Below are 15,288 nucleotides of genomic sequence, written 5' to 3' on the forward strand. Positions count from 1 at the left end.
ATGTCAAACCTGCGGCCCTCCAGATGTTTTGGACTACAATTCCCATCTTCCCCAACCACTGGTCCTGCTAGCTAGGGAACATGGGAGTTGTAGGCCAAAACATCTGGAGGGCCGCAGGTTTGACATGCCTGGCCTAGAGAGACAGATTCTGAGTGCCCAGAGGCTTGGAGAGCCACAGCCATTCTCCAACTTTGAGGCTCCTCACTTCTGTCCTTTATTATTATTATTATTATTATTATTATTATTATTATTATTATTATTATTATTATGTCCACAGTGTCTATGCAGCAGCCTCCACCCTGTTGATGCACATAATTGGCAGCTTCACTATATCCTCTTCTGAATATATCATTAAGTTGACACTTGGGCAGCCCTTTGTTTCAGGCTAAGAAAGCCTATTCTTGAGTAGACTTTGGCTGCCTTTGTTTCTGGATGAATAGGCATTCTGTGTGCACACATGTGCAAGAAACCAGGTATGGGTGGAAAGAGACATGATCGGGATATAAGTCAAATCCTGTTTTGCTACCTTGCAGAAAATGAGCTAAACTGGAGAGGAATGCCTGTGACATTGATGTGGTTTAGTGGTTAGAATGTCTGAGTAGGACCTAGGAAGCCAAGGTTCAAATACCCACTCAGCCATAGAATCATAGAATTGTAGAGTTGGAAGATGTCCCTGAGGGCCATCTAGATTCTAGTCCAACCCCTTGCAATGCAGAAATTCTGCCCACAGCTGTCCCTGGATGGGCTCAAACCACCAACCTTCTGGTTAACAACCAGACACACTGACTCATTGTGCCACAGGCTTCCTGGGTACCATGAAGCTTTCTGGGTGACCTTGGGCCAGTCACTGCCTCTCAGCCTAACATAGTATCTCACAGGGTTGTTGTAGGCATTAAATGAGAGACGGGCAGAACCATGTACCCCACCTTGAGTGCCTTGGAGAAAAAGGTGAGATATACATGCAATAAATTAATTAAATCAATAAATATCAAAAGATCATAGTATCAATAACCTCCAGGAGTTATTTAGCCATTAGGCAGGCAGACAGGCAGACAGACAGATGATAGTTATATGGGGTGGCATAGCTTAAAATCTGAATTCTAATAGCTAATTCAGTTTTTCTTTGCTTAGACAGAGGCTATGTCTGCATTCCAATGATACTTGGTATCCTGAGAGAGGTGGTTGAAGCTTCTTTAGCCCATAATACTGATAGCAGTGACTGGAAAGAGCTTCTTGACAATGTTCAGATGATGTTCCAGAAGATTCTAGAATGCATGGCACTGAGACTCAGAAGACAGCGTGAAGAAGGAATCCAGGTATTTGTTGCATAGGAAGTTGGCCAGCTTGTTTCTTGACAAATGAATGACTTATTCTATCTACAATTATTGGGGAGTGAAACCTTTCAGGTGACGTGAGCACTTTTCTGTTTGACATTCACGGCTGTATTGGCCAGGCGTGGCTGAAGCTCACAAAAGAGTCTAGAAACCTTAGCCTCCAAAGAGATATAGGGGTATTGATTTTTCTCTATAGTAAGGAAATGTGTGTCCTTTTGATGCCTACTTTTACTCTTAAACCCACTTTAAAAAAAAGTCAATGGATTCAAACTACAAGAAAGAAGATTCCACCTAAACATTAGGAAGAACTTCCTGACTGTAAGAGCTGTTCGGCAGTGGAATTTGCTACCAAGGAGTGTGGTGGAGTCTCCTTCTTTGGAGGTCTTTAAGCAGAGGCTTGACAGGCATATGTCAAGAATGTTTTGATGGTGTTTCCTGCTTGGCAGGGGGTTGGACTGGATGGCCCTTGTGGTCTCTTCTAACTCTATGATTCTATGTTTCTAAAGGCAAGAGGTCATCACAAATAAAAAGAAATGCAGAAAAACACACCAGTTAAAAGGAAGAAGTAACAGTACTGTATACATTTTATGTATACCAACAATCTGCCCAGACAAGCAAAATTACTGCTTAATGAAGGGACAAAGTGGTCATTAGTTTTCATAGCAGGCTTTTCAATAGCTTTCATAGACGTTGCGCCATGATTTCCCCCCCTGTGTCTCTGCTGAAAGGCTTGCCTGAAATTCAGTGCCAGTACAAGTGTGAAAGGATGGTGGACTAGCTTAAGTAGTGTCATCAAGCTTTGCATGCCACTATTCCAAAGCTGTTTCCTTATAGCAACCTTGCCAGAAATGTGTTACCTCCACTTTCACTGCTACTTGACTCCTATATTTCCATTTCGTAGTGAGGTTGTTTAATCCCTTTGTCAGCATTAATTCTTAGTTTCAGTTTCATAAGGATTCATGACCCTGTTTCTTCTTGAGCCTTTTAACTCTCTTTATATTGGAAAAATAATTCTGCACAAACTATTGGAACTGGGCTGTTGATCATGATTTGGGTTGTTTCTAAGCAGCAAAGAATTGGAGCACGTTAATTAATTTACCATTCTAAGATTTGTGTCATAGTACCAACATGGGAAGGTGCATATACTTCCTTCCATCCTCCACTTTCTGAAACGAGTGATGCTGCACTGCTTGCATGGGCTGGCTGGGACTGGGTGCGAGACTTGTTCCCTCTTCCACATGAAAGGAGGCAGTTCACCTTCAATGCTCTTTGTAGACTGCTGTTACTGGGTACATGTTATTAAGCTGCTGCGACTTTCATGAAGATTTTCTCTGTGCTGAGTTGTGCAGCTATACCCAAACGATTAAACTCCTGAAAACAGAGACTCATAACTCTTGTTCTCTCTGAAAGTGTTATCCTTGAGAAATCTAAATCTGTTTATTCAAAGTGCTGTTATTACTTCTAAAGCCTGACTTCTAAAGCTTAGGCCCAGGACCCCATTCTGCCAGGCAAACCCACCCCCACGTTCTGACACCTTCAGGGGAGGCCCTTCTCTTGATCCCGCCACCCTCACAGGGATGTTTGGTAGTGGCTTCTCTCAGACTCTGGAACTCCCATCCTAGAGAAGCTAAACTGACTCTCTTGTTCTGCTGGCAAGTTCCAACAGTTCCAAGTTCCAAGACTGTTTTATTCCAACAGGCTTTTAAATAATGATGTGCTTTTTTTACTATCTGCATTTTAATTACTTTTTAACTACTGTATTACCTTCTATGTTTTTAGTCTTCTGTATTTTATTTGTATTTTAATTTGTGTACACTGTCTTTTGTGTTCTAGTCTAGGGATTATGCGGATATAAATAAACATAATTATAATATAATTTAAAACTATGTTTTATTTGTTCTAGTTCATTCATTCTGTTCAGGAGCCTCTTCGAGAATTTGTACATGTGGTTCAGAGTTGTGCTTTGACTTGCCCAGCTGTTCACCATGGAATCCTTTCTTCTCTGCTCGCTGCAACAGTAGTCGAGACAGGCTACACCTTGCAAAAAAAGGTACAAGGCTTGGTTTTGCTTTCTTTATGAAAATGCTCTGTAAGCATGAAGGGAAATGGAGGTATCAAGTGATCATGCACAGGTTTATTAGTGAATTGATGCTGAGATATATTTTTTGTACTAACTTCTATAGTCAGTGTATTTTATAAAAAGAATGTCACCATAAATCCAAGTTCTTATTCTTGTGAATATAAATTGCTTGCTGTTGCACTTTTTATTACAGCTATAAAACTGTGGTTCATTTTTATTGTCTAATAACCTTACCATAAATTTATTGTTGTTGGAGAAACTGGTTTGTCTTCAGTTTTTGGAAGAGTTTAAATATAACAACAAAAATCCAGTGCCAGTTAACAAATTACCTTTCATTTATCTTGAATAATGCTACTTTTTTTTACACTCATCTTATATACAGTTGATGGTCTAGAGTGGTGACTAATTTGTGACCCTCCAGATGTTGTAGCTTGCATCAGCCATTAGAGTCAGGAATTATGGGAGCTATAGTCCAAAATAATGTAGTGTGTACCACAGGGTTAGCCACTGCTATGAAGCATGCTAGGAGTATCTGTTTTCCATGGACTCTGCTTCCCAAGAGCCTTTAAAATATGTTCAAGCCCACATGTGTTCATTTCCACTCAGAAAAGCTGGATAGATTGTTCGGGGATGAGGGGGACTTCTAACAAGCACTGATTCTACCTGAACTGAAACTGTGATATCTGAGTGGCTCTGCTCACCTTCACCCAATACCTAAAACAAGAAGTATAAAGGTGGCAGCGGCAGTGATGGGAAGAAAAGGAGAGAGTGGTGTGGAATACAGTACTTTCCAGAGTTGCAGCCGCTGTCTGCTCTAAGTGTGGAACCACCACTGTTCTACATGTCAAAGATTTTGGCTTCAAGGTTATTAGAAATGCTTCATGTCTCACTATCCTTATTATTGGAATTGAAATTCAGCCTGAAGGTTCTCATGGCAGTAATCCGTCACGCAAAATTACAGTGAGCAAAATGTAGAATGTTCTGCAAAACTGAAAGGCTAAAGGAATGCTTGGTTCCTATTATTACTTTGTTGCTGTCAGTGACCTTTTGTAAGGTGAGACATGGGGACCAGTATCTTCCCTCCTGGTTCTTTGCTGATTAAACTGTATCTTCTGATTAGCTTTTGCCGTCAGTTACTCTGTGTCCCCCTCAGAAGAAAGAAATGAGACAGGCTGCACCAGAAATCTTAAAGCTATCAGTTAGCTTCTTGGATGAGGAGCATAGCTGCTGAATTTCTGTCTTTGTTTCTTACTGGTTTTTCTTACTGGTTTTTTTGTTTGCATTCGTTTTTATTATACAGACTTGCGTTTTCTGTGTTGTGTTTTTGTAAACCACTTAGATATTTTTTAGCAGCTCAAAATTATCTGAAATAAATGTCTTGCCAGACGTATACTGCGGGCGGTGGGGGGGGGGGGAGGAATGGTCATCCACCTTGCTCTCTTCATTGCAAGAAATCCTGATAATTACCATTTCCTTTGTTTGGTGTGGACCCCAATCAGGGAGCCCAGCCAGGGTATACCAAGCCTCAGCTGTGCTGTGACATGTTTACTGCTATTAGACCCAGTGTCTCAAGGACCTATGAATAACCAAGGCTTTGGGGAAATATGCCGAGGGGTGTTCAGGCAGTTTTCAAGCATACAAAGGATACTACCTAAGCAAATTCTTGGGACACCAGTAGAGTGAAGGCTGATTATAGAAACATCACATCTAGTCCAGCTGTCTGTTCAGATCTGTGCAATTTGTTTTCATTTCATTTTATAGAAATATTATTATTATTATTAGTAGTAGTAGTGTAGTAGTAGTAGTAGATTTTCATGGATGAGCTCAGAGTGGCTAATGAATTGTATGGCTTCCAAGTTGTCTCCTATCTAGGCAGCTTACAGGTCAGATCTGAGCTTGATACGAGCTGTCATGTGATTTCATACCGTTCTCCAGTCCCTAGCCTAAAGTCCCTAAGAAAAGGCAGCCTTATTGTTAAGTTGCAGATCTGTGAGGACACAAGAGCCAAATAATAATAATAATGTAGCTGCATTGATGATGAGTGCTAGAGAAGCTCTGAAACAATTACACACTCCTATGCATACTTTTTTCCTCACTTAATCATTGTTCATTCAAATGTGGAATTCACTCAACTGAATGGCAAACGCGGGCTTGGAAGAGTCACTCTTTAGTAAGGGCTGTGTCAAGGACACAGAGTTGAAGGACTTGGTAATGGTACTTTGAATGAGATTTTCAAGTGGTAGCTGCCAGTTCAGACCTCAAGCTGGTCAGTGGACACACACCCCTCATTCCTACCCAATGAGAAAGCACTATGCCATCTGTTCCCCATTAGTTATGATCCCTAAATTTACTATTAAGCTGCTGTCAACCTCCACACTGCTCTGAATGCCAGCAGGTGCAACAGACCTTTAAGAGCTGTTACATCTTAGTTTGCATTCCCCTATCAAAGCCACAACAATTGCTAATGTACTGTTTGATATAATGTCATGTAGCAAGTACCGGTACTGCATTTGTCAAGGGGATGGCAGTTTCCAAAGCCATTTCTCATGACCTCTCATTCACTCATGAAATAGATTGGCTTCCTAATCCTTAGAAAAACTGCACTTTTGTTATTAGGTGGTATTCTGCATGCACACGTTCCACTGTATAATTTTTTATTTATTTAAATAAGATCTCCATTACACATTCTAGGACTACTCATGGCAAGGGGCTGAGCAAGAAGGGGCTGGCTCCAGGCTTTGCCTCAATAATGGTATCAAGTAACGAGACAATAGGAACTGAATGCTCCTTCCGCCTGTCAGCTTTCCTTTTTCAAAAGCCTAATTGTAGACATCTAGTAAATCTTTTTTCTGGCGGTTCCGGTTAAATATTACATAAACTTAAAGTATCAAAATTCTTAATGCTTTGCATGCTGTGTATTCACTTCCAGTTTGCCTGAATAGAGTCTCTGGGTTTCTTCCGCTTTAGGCGTCCACTCCAGAAGAGCTGATTCAACCCAAGTCTTTTTCAGACCTCCCCCCACTTTCAAGCATGTTGATGGCAATAGTGAACAAGTCAGCAAATGTGGTCAGGTAAGTTCTTTCTATCCCCACCCCCCAGAGCAGATAGCTCCATTTCTTCTTGCATCACTGCTTGTACTTCTGCCCAGATTGTGGAGGAGCAAGTGTACCTTCCTCCCCTGTACCATGCAGTTGAACCCTTGAGTGCGATGTGGGCTGCTGATGGCAGTGCTTGACATGAGCATGCGAATGAGAGAGCTGACGGGGTAAGTATGAACTGGAGCCAAGCTTTAATTCCTTGTAGATAAAAAGGCAGTTAATATCCACTGGCAGATCTCCATGTCTATCAGCCAACTTTTATGCTAGGCTTTTTGTTTCTTCCTTCCTTTATTTTACAAATTGGTAGGAGCTCCTTCAGACCTACACTTTATAATGGCAGCCCGAATGCATTTAGTTATACTTTCTTTTTTACTGGAACCCTAATTTAGCACTAGTATGTTGAAGACTAGTTTTACCAGTCTTCAAACATAATACAATCACAGCTATTTTAGGCCTGCAATGTTCACCCACCCTACATTTTTTTGGAAAATAATAATCAGGAAAATGGGTTCTACTTTAAATATACATATTTGGTCATCACTACTCGGACCTTACGGTCAGGGATACCTTTACCTTTTTTTTTACTCGGGATGCATGCAGTTGCCCTTATCAAAATGCATTGTAGATTGCCACTATGGGGCCCCCAACCCCAGGCAATTGGGCTGTGTTCCTTGGCTTAGTTTGACAGCTGTATCAGAGAGAGGAGATGGTCTCTGACTTGGCAGTAAGTGACAAGCTATTCTCCAGTCAATGCCTTTATCTTGAAGCAAGCTACTGTTATTCCCACCCCGCCCCACCCCGGGCTTTAAGCTATCTAGTTGAAGCCTATTCTACCATGCATTTCCTAGAACAAAATGGATGAACAAAGACACTTCCAAGTTGCTTCAGTTTCTCAAGTATATGTATTGGAGCAGAATGACGGGCAGTCAGTTTTAAGACCACTCACCAAAGAAATTTGCAAAAAATAAGGTTCTCCCTTTAAAATGACATGCCCTAGTCTGTTATACTTGATTTAACCTGGAAATCTATTTACTAAGAATCTGTTTTACTATTCATGTACAGTGGTACCTCTACTTACGAATGGAGCTCCGTCCGCCATCTTGGATGCGGTTTAGATAGGATTTTTTCTACTTACGAATTTTTAGATAGGGTTGCTTCTACTTACAATTTTTTTCTCCCAATGCATTCCTATGGGATTCGACTTACAATTTTTTTTTACTTACGAATGTGCGTTCGGAACGCATTAAATTCGTAAGTAGAGGAACCACTGTACTTATTTCTATTCATATACAGTGGTACCTCTAGTTACGAACTTAATTCATTCTGGAGGTCCGTTCTTAACCTGAAACTGTTCTTAACTAGAGGCGTGCTTTCACTCATGGGGCCTCTTGCTGCCGCTGCACCCCCGGCACACGATTTCCATTCTCATCCTGGGGCAAAGTTCTCAACTCAAGGTAACTACCAGGTTAGCAGAGTTTGTAACTTGAAGCGTTTGTAACCTGAGGCGTTTGTAACTCGAGGTACCACTGTACTTATTTTTGTATTTGACAAAATTAATCTAAAAAACACAGTTTTAGAGCTCATATTGAACTGTTCAGTTTCCAGGGATCAGGAACTTGTTGCATTTGAAACTACAATTTTTGCCACATATAGTCCTTGAATCTAAAATCTATCTTTCTTGTAACCATTGCTGCTCAAACCATACTTCGTCATCAGTTTAGCTTGATGTTGAAATGCACTTGCTTTCCCATGAGAGCTCTTTCATAGTAAGAAAAGTGTGAGCGTGTATTGGGTGACAGTGGTGGGATACTCCTAGAAGACTGAATATTTTGCCATTTTCACTTTCAAATACAGCATGAGAAGCTGAATATGATTGTACTCAGTTTCCCTCACTCAGATAGGATGAATATATTATTACAACTTTTTAATCTATAATAAAGTAGCTGAACTATGGTTCATAAACAATGTGTGGTTCACAGGCGGTTTTATATATGTTGTTGCATGGTGAGTTGCTTGAGGAAGCAATTCATAAACAAAATTAAGTAATGGTAGTGGGAAAGATATTTAATTAAATATTGCTGGGGCATAGCAGAGGGATAAATGTGTGGACGGACTCTGTGGATGGCAAAATGGTAGACTTTGGCACATGGAAGGATCCATGCTTTGTAGCATTAATTATAAATCACTTTGAGAGGTGAACAATTGAATTTGGTTATTGGTTAATTGTAAGATAACTGAGCTACCATTGTAAAGAGGGTGAATGTAATTCTTTGATACATGAAGCAATGTATTTCTAGCAAAGGTGGTACAGTCGTACCTCAGAAGTCGAACGGAATCCGTTCCGGAAGTCTGTTCGACTTCCAAAACATTCAGAAACCAAGGCACGGCTTCCAATTGGCTGCAGGAAGCTCCTGCAGCCAATTGGAAGTTGCGGAAGCCCCATCGGACGTTCAGGTTCCAAAGAACGTTCGCAAACCAGAACAAGCACTTCCAGGTTTGCGGCGTTTGGGAGCCAAAACGTTCAACTTGCAATGCGTTTGGGATCCAAGGTACGAATGTATTTTGCAAACAGGGCAGAGCATTTACTGTAGTAATTGGTCTATTTAGAAAAAGGCCCTCTGTGAGGACCACATGGTATACCAATATATTGGAATAACCAAAAGAAGATATTTAGCTGAAGGGAGATTGTGGGCACAAAAAGTTTTGGCAGCAAATTGGATGTGATCAAGTTGGGTTAGAGATTGTTGTGGAAGGAAAGGTTGCTATTTGGACAAAATACATGAGTTGCTGAATTATACAAATGATGTCATCTTTACTTCTTATGTTTCTATCACAGTGGGTTACATCTAGAAGGATTCTCACTCTAACTATATATATGACAATTTAGTTCTATTAGATTGGTGACTTTATGTTTCTAAATGCTTGTACATTTTAAGAAAATTGACAGGAATTGTACATTTGGTAGCAGTGGGATAGCTCAGTCGGTAGAGCATGAGACTCTTAATCTCAGAGTTGAGAGTTCAAGATCCACGTTGGGCAAAAGATCCCTGCACTGCAGGGGGTTGGTCTAGTAGACCCTCATGGCCCCTTCCAACTCGAGAATTCTATTATTGTAATGCTAAGAATGGAGATGTGGTGTTTTGTCCTATTTGCCCACCTCCTCACCCAGATACACTGGAATGGAGGGAGTTAACTAGGAAATGGATTAGGGCTATGGTCTGCCTAGAGAGGCTGAAGTGGAAAGTTTGAGGTAGGAGGCGGGGGAAAACTGGGCTGAAGGTAGAGAAAAGAAGTAGCTGTTCCGAGGTTCCTGGGGAGGGTGCTGTGACAGCAATGGATTTGGTAACAGTGCCTTGAAGTTATTAAGAGTTTTGCACAGGATCTTAAACCTAAGAACTCTGATAGCTCTTGTTTTTTTCCTCTTTACTTGTATATTTAATGCATATTCCATTCATTCTTAGATCTTTTCTAAATGAGTTAACAGAGTCCATTGAGTCTGAAGAAATTGAAGGGATTGTCAGCATTGCAGCAACTGTGTACATTGTTGCTTTAATTAAAGGTGAGTAAAAACAAGACTTTGAAATCATTGAAAGTTGCACAAGTTTAATTCTGATTTCTGGACTCCCAAATTGCTTTTGACAACCCCTCATCAAAGACTTTGGAGTAAGCTTGCTAGTTAAAGCTTGATAGTAAAAGCTCAAGAAGCAGGCATTGGAAGTCAACTGGTTCTCCTAAGAGAGGGAGATAAGTATGACTCTCCTAAGGATCTGTATAGGGACCAAGGCCACTTAACTTGTTAAAAATGATTCGGAGTTACGTGAGCAGGGAAGTAACCAAGTTTGCAGATGATGTCAAATTATCCAAGATGTTGAAAACACAAGCAGACTGGAAAATGCTGCAAGGGAATCTCTGCAAGCTGCATGAATAGGTGTTAAAATGGGGAATGAGGTTTAACAACTGTAAATGTTGAGTGATTCATATTGGGGTAAAAATCCTAACTGACTAACCCGAAGAGAGAGTTTGAGGTCATAGATAGCTGAATGAAAGCATGAACTCTGAGTGTGTTGTTTAGTTAAAGGGCAAATTCTATGCTAGAAATTATTGGAGAAGGGGTAAAAAACCAAATTGCTAGCATTTCCCCCGAATAGGTTTCTTCTTGGCGGCAAAGATCTAACACTTTCTGAAAACTTCAGATTCTGTATAAATGCAAATACCTTGTAGTATTTATTTTTCACAAAATGCTATTTGATTTTCAGAACAAATTATTGCCTCTTCAAAAAGGCAATTGAATTCATAGCTAGCTTGAAATGATTCTTTTAGTACAGCCATGATTAGTGAATTTACCGTACTTTTACACCTTAAGGGAATATTTCTGTTCCCTTTTCTATTCTACCTATTTCTGTTTCTCAGTAAGGCTCAGTTTTCATAATCATGTTTTTCAGCAGGTAAGCATAGGCTATCATACATAAAGGATATAGCATCTGCCCTTCAGACGAAGTTAACATCATACAGCGAGATTATCAAGAAAGATGGTAGCAGCATGCAAAGGTACACCTTTGGTGGAATTTTTATGTTCTGCTTTGTAGAAAAGATATATACTAGTGCTGGTGTGTAATGCATTATTTTCTAGTGTCAAATTTTATTTGCAAAAATATTGATATACCGCTATTCATTAAAAGTATCAGAACATTTGCAATAATAGTACATAAAACCATATGAAGCACTCTGGTATTAAGCAGTTTAGATTTTATCTTCTCATTGGCCTTATGTATCATAATAGAATTGCAAATTTGGAAGGGACCACAAGGGTCATCTAGTCCAGCCCTCTGGAATGCATGAATTGTTTTGCACAATGTGGGGCTTGAACTGATGACCCTTGAGTAATCAGTTATTTGAGGCCCACATGGAGCATGTAAAGAAAGAAAGAAATGCCTTTCAGTTTTTTCTTGCAATTCTAAAGGGGGTTTTTTGTTTAGTTTTTGAACAACACATGCAGCTATATGTTAGCAGCAAAGCTTCTGCTTTTCTCCATACTTCATGTATATTGAGCTTATTAGGTCATGCAAGATGAGATCAAATACATAGAATGCATCAGTGGTTTTTTATTCAGTGATCAGTATGTTACTTAATTCTTTAAAAGATTCCAGCTGATGCCATTTGCAGATGGATACTCTTAGCCACGTCTCTCAATGTTAATAAACAAACAATGTTCTTAATACTTGGAGCTAGGTAATAAAGATTTTGAGTACTTTACCCCCAGTATCTTTCTCATTGTGAGAATGCATCAGATTTGTAAAATCTTAGGAATCCATCAAGGGTAACATGGCTTGTTTCCGTTAGCATCTTGTGCACGTTTCTTTCTTGATTATTCCAGTATACACAAGAGTGTGGAATGGGGATATGAGACAGAGTACTTTTGTTTGAAGCTCAGTGCTCTCCCGATAAGCTCTTTGGTACAGGAAACCTTGTACATAGAGTATACTGCTGCATAGGAAGATCACCAGGATGGGGCCTTGACTAGGAGAGATAAATTAATCAGTACAAAACCCAGTTCATAGTACCGTGAAGCAATTAATTTTAATCTAACATCCATACTTTTGCATAAGAGTATCAGAAATGTCATAGTAAGCAGATGTTTTAGTTAATGGAAAACTCTTCATTTGCCAGTCATTTGTGTAACTTACACAGCTGCTCCCTGCTCTTGTTTTCAGAACCCTCTATGAAACGGCTCTGCTTGTTTTGGATGAAATGATAAGTCCTTGACCATGTAACTATTTATATAAACTAAGGAAACAGTGAAGAAGATGAATTACACCCCTTTCAGAGAGCCAAATGACTTAACTGTGCAGTGTTTTGCCTTGAGTGGGAAAACCACACCACTTTGCTTTGTGCTTCCTTGTCACGGGACTGCTTCCATAAGTAATCTTTAAAGACAAAATCAAATTGTACATTCATTTTTGTAAGAATTGTGAAGAAATACTTTTAAATGCTAAAATATTTAAATGCTAAAATATTTTTGTACAATGCTTTAAATATGGCTTAGATCCTTGAGTTATCTTTTGTATATATTTAAAAAAGAGCTCTTTTGAATGGCATCCAGATCTTTACATTAAATCACTATGCAAACATCGGTTGATTCACATGAGGCATGCCTGATCAGCACCAAAACCTTTCACACAATGTAACTGTTAAGTAAGAAATGTCTTAACTTAATTTTTAATATGGTATTTCACATACCGTTATTGAATTCCGAGTAAAAAAGGTTTCTGTAATAGGGTCTCCTCAGCTACTGCATGCACACAGTCACAGGTTTACATCTTCACATGCCAGTGCAAATATTCCATTTGTCTTAGTTGGCAAATGGTACCTCTTCGTCTACAATAGGAGTGGGGAACGTGTGGCTTTCCAGATGATGTTGGACACTTACTCCCATTTAGCCGAACCAGCATGGCCAATGGTCAAAAAGTTGCCATCCAACAACATTTGGAGAGTCATAGTTTTCCTATCCCTGGTCTGTGGCCTTGTAGGCAGAAGCAGATGCCAATCTAGCAAAAGGACACCCACAAAGAAACATCTCCCTTGTAGTCATTCTATTTCTCTTTTGCTGCACATTCCAGCAGGCTTCTTATGAGACCAGATCTAGTCTTCTGGGAACCAATTTTGTCTGCAATGGAATTAATGTTGCTATAGTTTTAAGACTGGGGGAAAGCAGAAGTCCCTCCCCCCCCCCACCAAAGCAGTTTGTTTACCTGTAACTGGTGGCCTTCCATTGGCCATCCGGGGCCTGTGCAGAGTACATTTTGGGAATGTTGGTGGTGTGAAGTAGAGTGAGTACCTTCCTACTGGTACTTCAGCCTGTGTTTACTGCTGCAGGAAAGCATCATTGGGAATTGTCTCTAGGGACTGTCTCCTTAGCAAGTTCTGTCATCATTTCTCATGCATTCTGGGAGCTCTTCAAGTTCTAGCAAATATAGCATGCATTTTATTTCTTTGGTTTCCTTTCCATCCCTGCACCTACATCACAGTTACCGTTTTTCAAAAAGTGCTGTCACTTTTTGAAATTACCTCTCTGTTTTTGTTTTCTGGAGAGAAAGCAGAAAGTTGATTCATGCACTCACTGACAGCCACAAAAGAGCCATAAAAAGAACATGCAAAGAAAACATACCTAACATTTAAAGGTGTAACAAGTTCCTCCAGCCTTTCCTTATACAGTAACTTTGTTTCTTGCCATTCTCTGAATTCTTTTCTTATCCTGCCATATCTCATTGATGAAAGGTGCTACCCCAAATGAACTGGATTGTTCCAAATGATTTCCCATTGGAATGTTCTACTTGTTTTTCCAACTCCTCAATGCAACAGTTACATTAATACAAACCCAAGCTGGGCATTTAGCATCCTGAAGCACATCAATTTGAGACAGACCCTTTATGAACTTCCCAGCTTAGCAAAACCACTAAAACCAATTGGCCTAGTCTTCCAACTATAATCATTTTCAAGTTTATTCTCTTGAGTCTTGTCAAAGGCTGGGGGACTAAGGGGAGTTTGGGGTACAAATGGTGTTCTGCGTCACTTCCTATCTTTCCAAATACAGTGGTACCTCGGTTTAAGTAAACAATTGGTTCTGGAAGTCTGTACTTAACCTGAAGCGTACTTAACCTGAAGTGAACTTTCCCATTGAAAGTAATGGAAAGTGGATTAATCCATTCCAGGCGGTCCACGGAGTACTTAAACTGAAGCGTACTTAACCTGAAGCAAACTTTCCCATTGAAAGTAATGGAAAGTGGATTAATCCGTTCCAGACAGGTCCGCGGAGTACTTAAACCGAAAGTACTCAAACTGAGGCATACTTAAACTGAGGTATGACTGTAGCTTCTATTCCACATTTCCTATATAGAACATATGTGCTATTTACATACAAAGCACCCATAGACTTGACTCAAGATCGTTCCTTTATTATACCCAGTATTGTCTGTTTCTTGCATTTTTTTTCTGGAAAATTATTAATTTTTCATTGTTGTCCTATGAGTTACTGGGATTTGTCTCCTTCAGCCTTTTGCTGATGCAAACAAAATTTCAGAAATCTGCTACCAACAGAACTGTATCACTAATCTAAAACAAAATGGCTTGAAATTCTTGTCTTGCATGCAACATGACTCTCCTTCTTGGTTTTGTTCCTTTGAATGACTAATGGAAGCCATTCTGCTTTAAAATGAGTCTATTGTTCATACTGTCAAGAAGGAGCGTTATCTGCAGATTTGTAGGACTAATCACTGTTTCCATGTTCTGAATAGAACACTGGAAAATTTCTCCAGCACTCTTTACTTGAGCTGATGCTAGCAATGATAGGAGGCTTGTTCTAAACATTTGGTTTTTCTGTGGATTTTTTTAAAAAAACTACAAATGCAAGTATGAATGTTTCCTAAGTGATACAGTACAAATGCAGGAAAATAAGATGAAACACAACTGAACATAGTGCAGAACACATTTTAGAGCTTATTGGGTGGTGGCTATGGCAGAAAATTGATATTACTTCTCTGCCTCCATTGTGCCCATTCAGTGTCATTCAGCTGAACTACTATGACCAGTTTGGGATCTTCTTCAAGATCAGTTTACAGGAGACCTTTGTTGTAAAGCATTTTGTTGTGCTACTCTGCCTCACTGCTGTTTTAAAATATTCCATAGCTAGGTTATTTGACACCAGAAATCTCCATACTGCCTGGAAAGCTAATGCTGAGAAGTGCATGGCAGGAAGGTTATGGTTGGTCTTGGCTGCTAC

The 15,288-nt window shown here is 39.8% G+C and overlaps 1 protein-coding gene across 4 annotated transcripts in view; it reads left to right on the forward strand.

Moving 5' to 3' along the window:
- The window catches only part of NCAPG2 (non-SMC condensin II complex subunit G2), a 39,914-nt gene extending 26,768 nt beyond the window's left edge, over positions 1–13,146 (forward strand). For 2 of the 4 annotated variants that reach the window (XM_060280907.1, XM_060280908.1), the window contains 6 exons: positions 1,132–1,316; positions 3,238–3,384; positions 6,382–6,485; positions 9,974–10,071; positions 10,955–11,060; positions 12,224–13,146. In XM_060280907.1, the coding sequence (XP_060136890.1) occupies positions 1,132–1,316; positions 3,238–3,384; positions 6,382–6,485; positions 9,974–10,071; positions 10,955–11,060; positions 12,224–12,275 (692 nt within the window). In that variant the 3' untranslated portion in view covers positions 12,276–13,146. Of the gene's footprint in view, positions 1–1,131; positions 1,317–3,237; positions 3,385–6,381; positions 7,025–9,973; positions 10,072–10,954; positions 11,061–12,223 lie in introns of those variants that run through there. The other 2 variants (XM_060280909.1, XM_060280910.1) reach the window with 2 other exon arrangements.
- Positions 13,147–15,288: the final 2,142 nt, after the last annotated feature.

This window comes from Zootoca vivipara, chromosome 12 (genome assembly GCF_963506605.1).
Source record: "Zootoca vivipara chromosome 12, rZooViv1.1, whole genome shotgun sequence".
NCBI lineage: Eukaryota > Metazoa > Chordata > Lepidosauria > Squamata > Lacertidae > Zootoca > Zootoca vivipara.